Source organism: Cyprinodon tularosa, unplaced genomic scaffold (genome assembly GCF_016077235.1).
Source record: "Cyprinodon tularosa strain WSP-4 unplaced genomic scaffold, ASM1607723v1 ctg98, whole genome shotgun sequence".
Classification (NCBI taxonomy): domain Eukaryota; kingdom Metazoa; phylum Chordata; class Actinopteri; order Cyprinodontiformes; family Cyprinodontidae; genus Cyprinodon; species Cyprinodon tularosa.
In genome coordinates, this window is record NW_024039762.1 from 1,738,446 (window position 1) to 1,755,905 (window position 17,460).

General features: G+C 35.6%; 1 protein-coding gene across 1 annotated transcript in view; it reads right to left on the bottom strand.

The window, feature by feature from the left end:
• Positions 1–17,460, bottom strand: part of cdkal1 (CDK5 regulatory subunit associated protein 1-like 1) — a 260,805-nt gene that overhangs the window by 60,165 nt on the left and 183,180 nt on the right. The window contains exon 12 of the mRNA XM_038275895.1: positions 11,008–11,070. Within this exon, the coding sequence (XP_038131823.1) occupies positions 11,008–11,070 (63 nt within the window). The remainder of the gene's footprint in view (positions 1–11,007; positions 11,071–17,460) is intronic.

The following is a 17,460-nucleotide window of genomic DNA, read 5'->3' on the forward strand; positions in this document are numbered from 1 at the left end:
CTGCAAACATTAAAACTATCTGCAGATTAAATAAAAAAAAAAGCCTGCTCTTTTGAATAGAAAGAAAATCCCAAATGCTTTAGGCTGTTTAATGAGCTTAGGGTCCACTTTTAAACTGGCACAGCTTCAAACAGCCATGCTTCGTTTCAACAAGTCTGGCTTTCATACATCTGCACACACAGAGACAAGCAGCTTTCAAGTGCAAAGAAAGTCCAGGCTAATGTGCAGAATGGGAAAACATTGACAAAAGACAACACGGCAAACTATGAAATATCACCTGGTTTTTAGTTATTACAACTTTTATATGAAAACAAAATGCACATTAAGTTTTATTTAGGTAAAAACTCAACCATAAAATGTTAGAAAAGAGCTTATAAAACAAAGCAGACAGACACTTTTCATTTTTTGCTCAACTTTTTTACCTCACAGAAAATGTCCCACCAATGATTCACAGTATTTTACTCTTTTTTTATGTTTTGTTAATCAAATATTTATTTAGACCAATAAGTTTTGATATACCAAAATAACACGATTAAATAGACAATGCAATGGTAAACCTAATACACAGGAATCAGATTACATCTCAAATGAGACCCCTATACAACATAAAGAGGGCTAAAGAAACTCAGAAAGCAAACCACCTCCTCAGGGGAGGATGGCCTTCCAGAAATACAGAGAAAATGTGCTGTAAACTTTCCAAGAAGGTTAATAAAAGGCTTTAGTAAAGGTCAATGCTTATAAGCCATTATTAGCAGTGTAGTGATTCCACAATATCAAACTGTGATTTCTGGATGCTTACTAAAGACAAGTTGTACATTTTAACCAGGATACTTCTTAGGATTTAATTCAATCAATTTTGACTAACTCAACCGTTTTCATTCAGCATCTATCCCATGTGACTTTTAAATCAAACTATTCATGCCCATCTTCCTGCTAGTTTTAATAATTACAGATGTTTATTGGCTCCATCCATAATATAAATGCTCTCTAGCTCTGCAGTCACACACTAATTCATACAGAACACACTCTCTTCTGCCTTTAAGGTGTAAAGCTGTTGACAAACTAAGTTTGTCAACAGCTTTACACCTTAGTTGCAAAACAAGGATTTTATGAAGCATCCAAATATCACGTATCAAAACTAATCAAATGTTTAAATAAAATGTAAAGAAGAAGAGCAACGTTAGTCTTACAAAGCATGTCGGGTGATTATATGACATATTTGGTTTAAAAAAAAAAGGTTTGTTTGATGATGTGGCAGTTCCATGAAAAAAACATTAGGTTTTCCAGTAAACTTTGTATTTTGGAACATCAATCAACAGCAATGCCAAGGGAAGTATTTGTTTTTTTACCTGCATTTTGTCAGTTAGTGGAATTACCAACTATAGCAGTGAGAAATATTCTAAACAAGTGGGTTAGATTTATATAATAAGAATGACCACAGCTGCATATCTGTTGCTGTACCAGACAAGAATCATAACATTGAGTATCTGGATATTTTCTTATTTAGAAATTTTTCTTATTACATTTGTGGTCTTCTAAAAATGTTTTATTTCACTACTTCCACTAAAATCCTAATTTAATCAGTCTTACATATCTTGCTTCATCAAGAAGAAGAACCCAGTCTCCCAATCTCTGAATAATAAGTCTACTTTGTCTTTTGTAAATAAAGAAGCTGCTTCAGTTTCCTAGTGGACGACTTTATCTTCGCACTCTCCAGACTGAGGACTGTTTATCGCCATGGTAAATTGTCTTTTTACGCCATTTAAAATATTACTTTCACCTATTGATTTAACTCTATGGTTCTTCTTTTATCTCTACACATGTAGCAGCAGTGTAGCAGAACCTAAAGAGAATACGGTATTATGTCAGCAGTCTTTGCTGAAGAATATATATTTTATTATAAAATGTCATTTCTTTAACTCACCAAGGTACAGTAGCAGCAATAAAATGGATCTAACATTCCTGAAACATTTCTGCAGAGAATCTTCAACATTTATTCTGCAGTTCAATTCACAACTTTAGCTTTTGAGAATTTAGAAAATTCCATTAAACATTTGTCTCTTCATTTTAATGCAGATGGAGGGTGTTTTATATGGAATAAGAAACATAAAACACATCCTTGAAGTCAGAAAACTCTGCAGAAAATGTTAATATATTATTATATAAAAAGATATGAAAGATTCAAAAAGAAATTCCTCCCTAGAGAGCTGCTGCATGATATAGAAACACACACCCATCTACAATACAATAACACACACGGCTTTTTAAAGGAAACCTGGCTGAATAGCAGGCCTTTTGATTGAATAGGAAAGCTTTCTCTCTCCTGTCTAGAAAACCATTTAGTAACAGAGGCCCAACACCCCACTGTCATTCACTTTTCTGCCACTTCATTTTCCCTCCCCACTGAATCCCCCCTCCCCTCACATCTTAGTCACATTGTGCTGAAGCTGACGCTATCTTTTTTAATGAACCACTGATAAGAGTGTTGGTTAGTTAACAGAAATAATAGCAAAAGGCATATTTTGAATAGATCATTTTATATGTTACGGTTTTAATAATTGGTATGCTTTGTGTCCAAGGGAAAAATATAACTGCAACTGAATAGGGATATTTTTCTCTTTTGAGCTCAGGTGGGCTGGTGCAAACGTTCAGGAGGTCAAAGGAGTGAAAATGGAAAATAAAACTACAACATAGCCAATACTGTGCACAAAGACTTTTGACCTACAGTAGAATGTTTTCAGTTATTTTTCTATTTTCTCACCTTTTACATTTGATGTACTGATCACCTTTACCTTTAAAATGGAGTACACATATTACATTTTAACATGTTTAGAACACAACAATGTTCTGGGTAAAAAAAAAAAAAAAAAAAAAAAAAAAACTTTCAGTAAAATTATTACATTTGCAGAGGGACTGCCTATAAAACACACTTGTTAAAATGTTCAATTTCCCCTGTAACTTATGTGTTTATTAATAAACACTGGTGTGGGAATAACTGGCACTAGCTAAAGAAATGAGTTCCCTTTAAACTCTGTCATTGAAAAATGAACTCAAACTTTTGCTGAAAAAGGAAGATACCAGTAGAAAAGGTGTTTTATAAAGGTAATAAACACAAATATCAGTTATGCTGATTTTCATTGACTACCTGCAATGTTTTTTACTTGTCACTTGTCCCTCTTTGTACTTTACAAGAGTCAGCCACTCAAAAGGTTTGCCATAAAAGACAGATATAGATGCAACATGACTTTTGTCTCTTAATTCAAGGCAAGCTACGATATTAACTTGACAAGAATGGGATAAGATGTTATAGCCTTTAAATATTTGCTTCCATATGACAGTTTTTAGGTAAAAACAATGCAAAACAAAGCAGTTTTAGAAAGAAAATAGTTTTAAATAATTTAGTCCAGGTATCACACACTTATGCACTGTAGTTTTAATTGGTCTGAAACTAAGGTGCTCCATGCAAAAGAAATTCAATGTAATTTCTTTGTTTTCTGCAGAATGATAATTTTAATGATCATATTTTTGATACTGAAATAATCTAGAGTACATTTTAACATGAGGTCCTTTAGCACGAAAAAAAAGCCATGATTGTATATTTTATAAATAAAAAAACAGCTAATTAATTTAAACTGTGTCATTAATTATTTAGCATTGAACGATCCGCTTCATATTTGATCATTTTAAGTATTTTAGATTTTTAAATATTAAGAAAATCAAATTTAGTCTGAGTAACTTAAAAAGTTAAAGGCATCGAACTATTTTTCAATCTGCGCATTCACTAAGTATTTAAAGACATCAAACATAAAGCATATTTTCTGTGCTACCATTGAACGGCCGGTTATCAATTTGAGCATTCAGTGAGACTAGTACTAGTTTTTAAATCTTCCGAAAGCTCACTCAATGATTGTCTCTACTCTGCCAGCTGTGTTTGCGATCAACTCTGCGCTTGTGGACGGAGCGGTCTGTTCGCTCTGCCTGCTTATCATCTGTATCCTCGGCTGTCCATACTTTCAGGACTTCATAACCTGAGTAAATCAACAACAGCGCCTGCCAAAAAAAGACAGGTATTTTCATCCAAAAGGATTATTTCTTTCAAAAACTGCATTTGGATGGATAAAAATGATAAAATACCAACTCATAAATGAAAATACTGGAAAATTGTGCCAGAAACTACAAAACCAAATGGTACGATTTAAGACAAGAAGACAAGGGAAGATGATCAAATAAGCCTTGAATATTTTTGTCTAGTATAGAAATATAACAAACCAAAACTCTGTATTTGAGGTAATATTATACCTTCTTTGAACTAGTAAGTGACATGTAAAAAAAAAAAGTTTCTTCACGGATTTATTTCTTTCAGCTCTGGAGAGGAAATAGAAAAAGTTTTCTTTTATGTCAACTGAAAGAAACCACATTACTATATTTTACCCAATAAGTAGGCAAAAGCAGCTACAGTATTAATACTGTGCAGCAAGCGGAAGCCATAGAAAATACACTCCATTCAAAGTAACACAAGAGGCATAATCAAAGACACAGCTCAAAACACATAGAATTTTAATTAACTTTTTTTTTCAATTTTTTCTAATATTATCCTTAGATTTCATTACTTTTCACGAAAAAAGGTAAATACAAAAAGCAAAAAATGTTGTTCCTGAATATAAACAGTTGCCTTTTTCCAGTGGTGCAGTTAAAATCAAAGTAATTGCCACTGGCTGATAGAATATTGAGACAGAACATATTAATCTAATCCTGCAAACTGCAGCAAAGTCATAGCGACCAAAGTGGAAATTTGATTTCTTTTTTTTTTTACTTTATATTAAATGTTAATGGTGGGGAAAATATTGCAGAGTAGAACCCATGAAATATCTGTCACCATGCAAAAACACTAGGACAGGTGCAGTGGAGTTTAGGCTCTTTGCTGTTTTCTCTAATCATGAAATGTAATTCTATACAGCAGAATTAAAAAAAATGTATGTTAAACTTTTTCTTGCCCTGGTCAAAGGAAATCAACCGAAGGACAGACTCTTTTTAGCGCATATTAAATGAGAAAAAACAGTCACATTTTGTTACAAAACTTCTGCTGACACGGTAGATATTGAAAAATGACTCAAAATATCCCAGAAAGAAAAAGGTCCACAAATAAAACAACAGGGAAACCGAATAAGTTGGGTGAGGAGCACCAATAACTCAGAAGAATTTAGTGTCAAACTGCAATCTGATAGACTGTAAAACAAACCAAGGATTGGAGTGTTTTCATTTTCACATCCTCCCTTCCTCATTTCCTCAGAGTAGTTAATTAAAAGAAAAGAACGAACACAGTGTAGCAACAAATGTCAAGTTTGAACGAGGCAGAGGTTAGCTCCTGTCAACAGTAGAATACAACAGTCGGTTAATAACTCACTTTAAAACATAAAAATAACTAAATCACCAAAGGGAAGCAAAAAAAAAAACACTAATTGTTCTCTTTAACAACATGTAGACAAACATCTGGGGAGCAGAGGAGAATCATTAGACCAGTATTTCTTTCCTTCTTTAGAGTATAATTACGTCTGCTACAGTGAGGAACACAAGGCATTTACACTAAGTGAAGAGAAAGTTTACCAGGTTTGATTAAGTGGTTTATTTTCAATAAATGACTTCTATAGACCTTGGTAATCTTTTATAATCCGTTTCTTCTCTCTGCCACCCCCATTCTCTCCAATCTTACTGTTTCTTGTCTTCACTGCTCAGTGCGTGTGTCTTGTGTGGCTGGGCAGGTGCAGCAGGCCATGTTGACAGCTTGTCCCTCCCTCTCTTGCCACAGGGAAAACTGTCACCTCTGTCATCCAGGTCCATGAACACAGCGTGAAGAATGTATGTGCGTTTCTATCAGACTACGTATTCTCAGGAGACTTGCACGGTGAGAGGGGAGAGGTTTTCTTGTTAGCTCTCCTAGAAACAGCTGAATGTGAGGCCAGTCACAAACATGGCAGAGAATAACTTGGGCGTGATGGGTGCTTCACAAAGTCAACCATGGAAGGGCAGAACCTTCAGGGAGCACTTCTTTACAAGAGATGACACACTTATGAAAGAAATGGACAGCAGTCTGTGTGGGAAGAATGGTTTATGTACCTTATTTCTAAAAACTGTTTATTATTTTAAACCAGGAAAAATCAGAAGGGCTAAAAACACCGGTGCTAGTAAAAAAAAAAAAAAAAAATCCATCTAAGTACAAGGGAAGTTCATTGGCAAAGGGAAAAATTGCCATTCTAGTGCTACTTGCAGGTTATTGTGTGTACGAGTCAATAGCAAAGTTCATGTTTTTAAGACCTACCAGAATGATTTTTACCCACATTTCTAAATCCTTCGGGTTCCATCATGGACAGAAGTCGAAGTTTTCCAAAGAGCAAAACCCCCTTGCTTTTACTGTACCCAAACTTACTGTTGTTTGCTTGAAGTGAGACGCATAGCTTTGACGAAAACAAGAGATGCAGAGCCCAACGGCGAATAAAACTAAACATGGAAAAAAAAAATGTTAATCCTTTATAGTCCCACAATGGCGGGAATTCACTCTCTGCATTTAACCCATCCCTTTGGGGAGCAGTGGGCTGCCATTGTGCGGCACCTGGGGAGCAGTCTGGGGTAAAGAGTCTTGCTCAGGGACCCAGTGGTGGCTTAGAGGTTAGAGCACTAGGCCACCCGTAGCAGCGCAGTCGGATGTATGAGAAACGAGAAAGAGCAAGAGCATAAAGGAGTCATTTTTTGTGGTGTCATGTCATGTGCTGTTTTTTTATTTGCTTTGGTATTCAGGAACTACTTGTCACTTCGCTAATCAGCTAGATAGCTGAACTGATTCGATGAGAGCAGTTCCAGTTTACCAATGTGTAGACAAAACCTGTGCGTTACACAAACTTCCGTCTTGAATTATGTATGGATTTATTTTCTTTGAAAAAAAAATAATAAAAAATCAGATTTAGGAAAAATCTAATTTAGGAAAATTTATGTTTAGTACATTTTAATGCAATTTTATTAATATATTCTTTTTTTTTTTTTTTTTTTTGTGTTTAGTGGATTCAATAAACAACAGATTTTCTTAGTTTCCATCAAGAAATTTAACGAGTAATTAAGCTTATTGTAGACAACTGATGTTTTGATGCATCACTTTGCTTAATATCTGAACATCATTCAGTTAAAGTCCTGGTGCCAAACCAGCATCTTTGTTATCACTAGAGAAAAACTACTTATGTAGGACAGGCATAGCCACAAAACAAGCAAAACCATTCATTTGAAAACACAACACTTGTTTTCACTACAGCCTAGAGGGCTACGCAGGCGAAGCCTACGATCCTGTTTGTATAGTTTGTCCACATGTGTGTGTTTGTGTGTGTCCATTGGGGCATTGGCCCTAGACAAAGTGCTCTGCCAGCTCTCTGCCCACTGGTCTTTTCAATGCTGATGGATGGGCCTTGTTCAGCACCATCTGGCTAAAGGATACCTCACATTAATCATCACAAACACACACACTCTCACACACTCTAATCCCATGAATACACACCGTACAGAGAAGAACGAGCGTGATTCATATAAACACACAGAAGAGTCCCTAGCACACGCATCAGTCCAAAAAAAAAAATTCAGAAGGAAAACAAAGAGTAACAAAATTCAATAAAATAAATATTTTGTTCTTTCATTTTGTACTTTTTTAACTTCATCCTACACTTTAATCTCCTTCACTCCACCAATATTCTTTAATCATGGCCCTGTGGGTACATTGTGTTTAAAACATCAAAACCTCCCATTTTTACTCAACGTCTCTGAATCACAAATAAACAGACAAAATACAAGAACGTGACCAGTCTTATATAAACCACAACCTTAAGCAGATACACTACGGACCTTAATGTAATATGAAGGATCTTATCAGACTTCATTTACTTCTATCTAAGGGGGTTTTTGGGCTTAATAGAAGCTGATCTGCTCAATGTTTCTGTTTTGTATGGACATGAGCAAGGATAGGCAGAGCTGCGGTTGATCTGCGAGGAAGCATGCCTGACACTAGATTTGTTATCATTAAATCATAGCTTAAGGCTAACATCATTTGTAATATAAGGAGACTCATTTGCATATTTTCACTATGTATGGGTAAAGGAATATAGCTGAAGGTTTTAACACTTTCAAAGAATTAAAGAAATTATGGCAAGTTCAAATATACATGTATAATAGGTTTGAGGTAGATTTCTTTAGGCATGTTTTATACACAAATATAAAGAGGAAAAATAAAGGTAACAGGTTTTAAATACCAAAGGTTTCAATGCATTCAATAAATACTGGGGTGACAAAGGCGTAGGATGTCAATCCTGCAATGAACTTTGGAGGGATGTTATTTTAAACCCCAGCTCCGTCCATCTCAGTCAGGTTCTTGGGCAAAACTCTTCACCCGCATTCCTGATGATTGTTGTCAGATTGTGCCTGTGTACAGCAGCCTTGCTTCCGTCAGTGTGCCCGATGTTGCCCCTGTGTACGGAAGCCTTGCTTCCTTCGGTGTGTCTGACGGCACCTGTGTACGGAAGCTTGCTTCCATTAGTGTGGCCGATTCTGCCTGTGTAAGGAAGCCTTGCTTCCAGTGTGTCCAATGGTGCCTGTGTATGGAAGCCTTGTTTCCATCAGTGTGTCCAACGGCACCTGTGTAGGAAAGCCTTGCTTCCAGTGTGTCCCAGGGCAGTTGTGGCTGCAGTGCAGCTTGCCACCATCATTGAATGTATGAATGACTGAATGTAGTGTAAATCGCTTCAAAGTCCCCTAACTTGAAAAGGCACTAAATAATTTCAGGCCATGTACCAGATTTTAGACATTTTACTGATTGTTTAAATAATGAAGAAGTGAGAGTGTTAATCTACTGAAGATTAATTTATCGGACCATTTTCAGACACTTCTTTTGGAAATTTACTGCTGTAATTGCAGGCTACGGTATTGGTCAAGTGTTTTTGTTTTTAGTATCAACTCATTACATTTTTTTTTGTTGACATTTTAACTTCTAAGCCTTTTACTACTAAACAGAGAAATTATGAAGAGGTGTATGCTGTTGATTTTGTCATTATAGCTTTGGTTGGTCAGAGCGATGGCCTGGAGTCCGAAGGGAAACATATCATGTTGGAAGAACTCTGACCAACAGGGCTATCCATAGGTACCATTAAGTTTAAAAGTTTTTGCCTTAACCTGGATGATTATAGAGGAACACAAAAGATCTTTCATCAGAAGCCTCCTGTTTCTATTTTACACAATCATAAGCCTAAACCTGTGATTACCCGACTTTTATTCTTGGACCCTCAATTGGTTGGACAAGACAAGACCAATAGTGTAGACAACTGAACAAAATAGGTCAACTGCAGTGAAATGCATATAAAAAAAATTTAAGACAATCTTCTTTATATCATAAAACTTCCATAATTAAAGTGAAATAATTTTTTTAATTTAACTGCTTAATTTACTGCGTAATAGTTTTATTTTTTTACTATGTACACAGACCTACACACAGTTTGGTAACACCATACCAAACAACTGAGGGAGATGCCTCAGCTGAGATACATTTAGAGGAAAATGGGAAATAAATAATTCCATTTAATTATCAATTATATTATAACATCAAATACATTGAAAGACTTTCAAGGAAGCGACTTTAAATCAAAAATTTGCATACTGAACTAAAAGGCCATGCAAATAAACAGGAAGTGAACTGTTTCTTCAAGACTCTTTAAAGATTAACAGCTAAAGACATTGCTATTGTATTTAGCCATTCATTTATGTTTGAAGAAGTATGTTAAAAAAGCACACAGATGAAGACGTAGGAAAAATTAAGATCTGAGCAGTGTTTGTAAGATGCAGCAGCTAAGCACAGCAGGTTCATTAAGGCACCCTGCAGCACTGTCTTTTTTCTCAATATATCTTATTAGTGAGCGGGCTTACAAATACCAAGTACCTGATTTAGACACAAATGTGTTAATGAATTATAAACATTTTAGACTAACTAGGTTAAAATTATAATTGTTCCATGTTCTTACAGACGTGTGTGTGTGAATGTGTGTTGTACTTTTTTTGCTGAAAAGTCTAATTTATGTTTGTGTCCATCTTCTATTCTTTCTATGTGTGGGAGTGTAGAAAGAATGCTATCGAAAGTGGAAGCATGATCTTTCTTGAATTCTTTTAATTAGTGTGAAACAATTAATGCACCCTAGGGTTCAAATTCACATAAAACACATAAAAGAAGAAAATAGTCAAACCTAAGGTTCATTGTGGAACTCTGATTTTCACCATCAACGTCGGGTTCAAACATATCTTTTCAAAACATTTGTTTTTTGGTAGACATTTTTTTTTCTAAATAACGATTAGCCTATAAAAATGTTGATAAAGTTCAAAGACAAGTACGTAACTAAAGCTCATTCTCAGCAAAATTCAGAGACAATAGAACATTCTAACTCCTGGATCCTGTTTTTTGCAGACACAATTTAGACACAAAAATCTCAGAAAGGTAAAAACATGGAAGGTCATGTTTAAATCCAGCAAGCTTGATAACACAGGAACTCAAACACAGACAGAACAAGTGCACACATTATGATTTAGACCAATCTCTGGGTTCAGTCTTTTACAGAGTAATCAGGCACAAACACTTGTGCCGTACTCATCCACTACACTGTTGACAACAGATGGCCATCTCAAGGAGACAAACCAACTAACCACGGCTATAAATGTAACATAATGCTGGTGACAGTGACCTAGAACAGCTCTGCCTGGTTCTGATTAATGGCCTCTGGTCTAAGGGAAGGAGTGCTAAACACTCAAGGCTGTGCTCATCAAAAAGCGGACGGCGATTAGAAAGTAAGTGGCTGAAAAATACAACATCCAATACAGAACTTATATACCACTTTCCTTGTAATACGAACTACTTAAAGATCACGTCACTGAAGTGTCTTACTCAGGTCTTGATAAATACAAGATTTAGAGAGTCCAAAAAAAAGTAGAGGAACTTACCTTGTGGTCGTAGGGGTTGTAAGAGTGGAAGAGTTCAGAAAGCTTTTTAGTCCTTTGCTTCTTCTGCATGAGAGAAAAACAAAAGCATTATACATTTGAAAGGAGTTACAATTATTTTCATATGATTGCATTTTAAATTAATATTACCAACTTATTTTCTAAACCACGACACCTCTAAAGTGCAGCTGGTGGCCCTATCTGATCTATTGTTAACAATGAATCCATAGGTGGAATCCCACTGTTATGAATCTGCTCAGTCAGGAGGGTAATATTATGTACAAAGTGGATATCCTTGTGGTGAAAAGCAGTAGAAAGACGTGCTATTCATCCATGTGTATAACTTGTCCCTTGAAAGTAATGAGAAAAAAACAAAAAGAAAAAAAAACTAATTGATTGCCGGTGTGAACTATTTTAAGACTTCAGTTTCAACTTTAGTATTGCCAAAAAAATTAGATTGTAGATTAACATTAAAGATATACTGGGGAATGTTCTTTTTTCTGGGTGGATCCTCTAAGTGTACTTCGTTATTGTCGATTATTCTGCGTCCTACGTGCTCGTGATGAGCGATGACGGTGATGAGTCTGACATAGTGGAAAAATTGTAAATCTTTTGTAAACTAAGATGCAAACAGTAATTTTTAAACAGATCGTGCCCGAGCATGCTCTCACACGCATTTAATAGGCGGTCCCTCGCAAGAGCGGGTGCAGGGTTGTGCATGTTTTTTTTTTTTTTTAAGTGGAACTAAAAAAAATTGTAAAATTCCTCCACTATGACTTTAACGTAACTATGTTGAGTATTCAGATTCAGAACTGTGAGTTTTGTATCCACACTGCGACACATCCCTACCAACCACTAACAAATGATAATGAAAGCAGTTCAAGTGTCTGTTTATTAAAACAGTAACTTGCATGTTTTTGAAGTGAGGCTTCTAGCAGCTCTTCTAAAGCATAATCAAACCTAAGAATTTTGTTTTATTCACACGTTCTTTCACCATCTTTACTTCCTTTATTATTTTCAAATAACATGAACTTGGTTTTCTCCAAATTCAAGGATAATTTGTTTTAATTGAACCTGTACAGAAAATATTTTTCATTATCTGCAAATGGAACACATTTGAATACTTTTGAAACTTCAAATATCATTTATGTAGCAAGTAAACAGCAGTGTCCCAATCCTAACCTCACTAACTTTTCCAGATTTGTTGCCTGCTACTTAAAAAGCTCTTTTCAACTCCAGAACCACCCATTGTACACCTTTATTTTCCAACTTTCTGATTGGTATAATTTGATCAATATTGTTAAATTCTTTTTTTTTTTTTTTTTTTTTTTTTTAACAGACCAGCTGCTATCTTCTTTTATCTATGCGGCTGGTGATTTCCTCTATTAATTCCAGTACTGCAGAGCTATTATCTAAATCCATTTTGTAACCCTTTATAGAATATTTAACTATTTTGTTGGGTTTTTTTTATTGGACAGTACTTATATGTGTTTTTTTTTTTTTTTTTTTTATCATTCTTTTAGGCACTAGTGACCTTTTTTTCTTAAGTAGGCAGACAAAAAATGCCCCCTGGACCCTGGCCATGTGTCATCATATCCATCTTTGAAAATTTTTAGGAATTGTTGTCCACTGTTGTGAATTGGCGCTACAGAAATAAACTGAATTGAATTGAAAGTTTCATAAGCTTTACCTATGTTTTACACCTTGAGTATGGAGTCCCTATTTTTGACTAAGCAGATCTTATCTTAATGCAACTATTGCCTCTTCTGTTATTATTCTATTTTCTGTATTGTTCTCAGCAGGTTTCATTCTTTACCCAGTTGACATAAACCACAAACAAAGGAAAATGGTCACTGATATCACTGATAAATGAACTACTGGTTGTGCAGCTATGTATATGGTTTGTTAATATATATTTACGTGGTGCTGTTTATGTGATCGATATATGATCTGCTATATTTATGTGATCCTACTGGGTCTGGCCTAAACTGTACAGTATATTTAGAAACACTTCAGTAGGCGTATGATTGCTGCTCTGAGTTTAGCAAATCAACATTAAAGTCCCCACAGTTAAAAGATCTGATTTACATTTATACATGTTTCTTCAAACCCCCTAAAAAATGTCAAGAACACAGCTCTGTATTCCATAGATACCAAACAGGCTTTCTTCTTTTGCATACAGGTTTCAATCCTATTACATCCAACTACGCCCTCGATCACTTTTGTCGTTGCATCAATTACTTCTTTAGGTTTCTGTCCATACATAAAGCCATTATGGTAAACTGCTTTTTGATATTCTTTGGTGTTGTTAAAGTTTCCATACAAGCATTTATCGTTGAAACATATAATGCTCTGAGTGCAACTGTTAGTAAGTCAGCACATGCTGATTGTGTCATTCAACTAGCGAGTTAGTGTCACTGGATGGTACTTCTCTGCATGGTACACACATCAATTTCTCTAGCTCCTCTGTATCTCTGATGACCATAACCTTTGCCTTCTCTGGTGATCCCTTCAATTTAATACAACCTTCTAGTTTGCCTGAATTGTCTGTTAATTCTCTGGGATCCTGGCCTGAATATATCAGTGTTCTTTTTGGTCAGATATTCACTGTTTACATTTAAACATTAGTCCCACTTAGCCTCTTTCCTTGTTTAGACAGGTTTTTTTTTAATGTTTTTGATTGAAAAACTTCATGATGATGGCATGATTATCCTTAGAGTTTGTCTTTGGCAGATAATGGCGAGCTACGATGTGCTCATAGTTTAGTTTAATCCCAAGAGATTAGAGAAATGTAGCTACGTCTTGATCAGCAGACTCACAGTCCAGCTCTTCATGGTATCCTCCATTGTAGTGGGATACCTGATGATGGTAACCTCGTCAGGTATTTTTGAGCTGGTATTTATCTTCTATGGAATACCTTAGTACTCATTTTCTCATTTTCTTAACCTCTTCTGCCCCTGGTGTCTTCTTTAGTCCCAAGCTGTAATAGCTTGCATGAAATATTGTTTTGTTATTATTTATATAATATTTTCCATGTAACAAGAGTTTAAAAAGTGCAAGACAAACTGTACAGAATTCGAATTGCCGAACCACCAGATAGTCTCTTTAAAGAACCGACCATGGGTCACTGCTGTGTTTCAATAAAAGAAAACATTGCAGTTTTTTCACAGCATCAGAAGAAAATATTTCTCATCACAGTTTTTCCATCAATGTTGGCATCTTGGTAAGGTGTAATATGATGTAAAAGAGTGACATCCCACTCTATGGTGTGTCTTGTTGTTGCTACGGCATTCAGTTACACAACACTGGCTCAGTTACAGGGAGCACTAATGAGTTTGCCGATTACACCACATCCAGCCAAAAAGGCATATATATATGAATGCATTCCTGTAGCTAAGGGGAGCCTGCATTTACTGTCTCTAACCCAGACCTGTAGATGCTGAAGAGAAAATCTCGTCAGTCAGCCATCATTATAGCATGACAGACGCACTGCCTGAGGATAGGCAAAGCCAGTCTGATTTGTAAAGAGGAGAACAAGAATATGTGGTAAAGTGGACAAAGATGAACAGAAACAAAAGTCTGATAGGCCAGGCTAAAAGGATGTTATCAAATTGAAAATATGGAAAATGGCAATAAGAAAATGTAAACAATGGAAGAAAAAATAAAGAATTTGGGGTGAAATTGATTGATGGGAAAAGGTGTTATAATTGGGAAGAGACATTGGACTTGTATATTTCTTTACCTCTCCTGAGAACCCTCTTTCAATGATTCTCTCATTGCCTGTTGCTCTAATCTCCCTTCCTCCCAACTGTGTGTATCTCCACTCCTTTTGCATCCCTGCAGTATATTTCTACTCATCTAAAACTCACACAATGCTCCTCTGATCCACACAATCCTGTAATCATTGGCCTTGTCTTCCTACCATCCTCTCAATCTTGTTTTTGTATGATTCCCTCTTTCGTCTTCAGCCAGAAGGCCCTTCACAATCTCCAAATCCTTTTTTTTTAAACTCATTTTCTTTATGCTTTCCTCAAGTTCCTCTGAGCTTTTTTCCCTCCATCGCTCCTTTTGTTTTTTTCCAGAGGGCAAAAACTCACTAATCATTCAGTCTCCACTATCTTACACATCCTTCTCTTCACAAGTCTGTCCCTACACAATTTCTCTCAATCTCTCTCTCTTCTTTGCCAGGAGCACCTTCGATGAGAACAATCATTACTTCTCAACAGCCTTTTCTCTCCTCCTGTCATGCTTTCATCACTTTTATTGCAACTCTGTTTGCTAGATACACAACCACATCTTTTGAACTGTAAGACAAATGTTATTACAGCCTAGGTTTTGTCAACACATGATTACTATTAGTTTTTTCAGTTGTATAAAATATACATAAATATATATAAGGGATTAAAAAATATATTTAAACACTGATTTACACGAATAAAACTGATTATAGCCTTTTTAATTGCCTTTTAGCATAAGGATCTAATATATATATATATTTTTATGACAAGGGGGCTTTGTTTAATCCAACTGTTTTAATAATCTGAAGTGTTATAATTTAAATAAAGCTGCCATATTCCATGTAATAAACAGTTGTCTTAAAAAAAATTGTCTAATTAATACAGGGAATGTAATGACAGTGGATGGCCAGAATATAACACCGAGATACCGGCACAGTGCTGAGAAGAGATCACTATGACAACACTACGGTGTGCTAAAAATGAGAGGTAACTCATGAACTTTAATTAAACATGGAGATCATTATCTTCAGACGCTGGTTACCTCTGAAACCTAAGACCAAAAGCTATAAACAGCAACAGATATATCTTTTAAAGCAAAGCTCTTTTCTTTGTTGCTATGCAAATTATGACTCCAAGGAGTTTTGTGTATTCTGCTTAAGGAATATCATTCTGCCTTTACAATGCATAAAGTTCACTTTACAAATAGTCCTTAAAGGATAAATGTAACGTGCTGTTTAGGCATCCTCTGTTGTTGAGTGGGCAGTTGATCTTTAGAAGTTGATTGATCTCAGAAAAACTGCATTATCATCTGTCTAGCTTTAAGAAAAACATTGTTGTTTTTTTTCTTAGGAAGGATATTATATTGTTGGCTGTCTGCTACACTGAAATGGAAAAGCAATCTTAGTTGCTTTTGAGTTAGAAAAGGATTAGGAGAGGCTTTAATCAGATAGAAAAGAAAATGAAGGAAAAGCTGAATAAGAAAGGAATAATTTTTATCATTGCCCTGTTTCAGAGGTGAAGGCTTGGCAATCTGACAGACACACTGCTGTCATATTTGCGTTTTGGTCAAGCACATCCTGTAGACATGTGCATATAAGCAAATGATGGAACATTCTTCAGTCATTCTACATGTCTTAATCACGAGCAGAAAACTATTCTTTTAGCCAGCAAAAGTTACCTGGAGAAATAGCTTTTAAAGTATCTAATGTTTCAATCTACTATCTGAAAGGCAGCAAGATTATTTTTTATTATTTTTTTTTTAAACCACTTGAACTCTGAAAATAATCAGTCTAAAATGACATCAGATTTGAGGGATGAAACAGTCTTGTATCGATAGACAGCAAACAAGCAAATACTGATTCTGTTTCGATCTAAGTTTGTTACTCAAAACCAGTAAGACAATCGGCTGTAATTTCTTAAGTCTTTGACATATACATCTGAAATAAGGGGATTCTACACACACCTATTATTTGAAAACACTGTAAACAGGTGAAAATCAAAGTACTAGACTCCTATCCTACCTTTATACTTTTACTGCAACACTTTACTTTGTAAAAAAACCCACAGGAGAGAAAAGAGAAAAATCTGCTGAAATCTACTCGAAGACTTTGAAACCTGTAAAACACTTTACCAACATTAAAACTACAGAGTGATGTTTTCATGCCATTATTTCTATGAAGGTTAGGGCTCAATGAAGTGCATCTTTGATACCTGCTTAAAGATGGTCACTTTCAAAAGGTACTTTTAGGGCCCGTCCACAGCTGCATTCATAAAGGTATTTAGTTGTTTTTGTGACCCAGATTTTTGGGAGGTTAGAAGCGCTTATATTTGAAACCTGGTCCAGGTGTAAAAAGATTTGGAAACCGTGGTTCCGTGTCTTCGTGTGAACCGTGTCCTTTCTGAAATAATGACATCATCCGTCTCTAGTACCTCTTTGTCCCCATATTCCTGTATTTACCTTGCATGGGTTGTATGTGAATGCCTGGGCAAACATTTTTCCGTGTGTTTCTGTGGTAACCTTATAGTCCCGCCACACAGCTCAGCACAGATACTAAAGCGTCATCAGTGTTGCTATGTGCATCCAACAGACTTTATTCTAAATTGCTTTAAGAAGAAAACATTTTTGTCTAAATGTGAACAGGGTCTCCTAATCAGCCGAACAAGCCTGAATGGAACACGTCTTTTTTTTTCTTGAATATACCTGAACAGAAGAGCATAC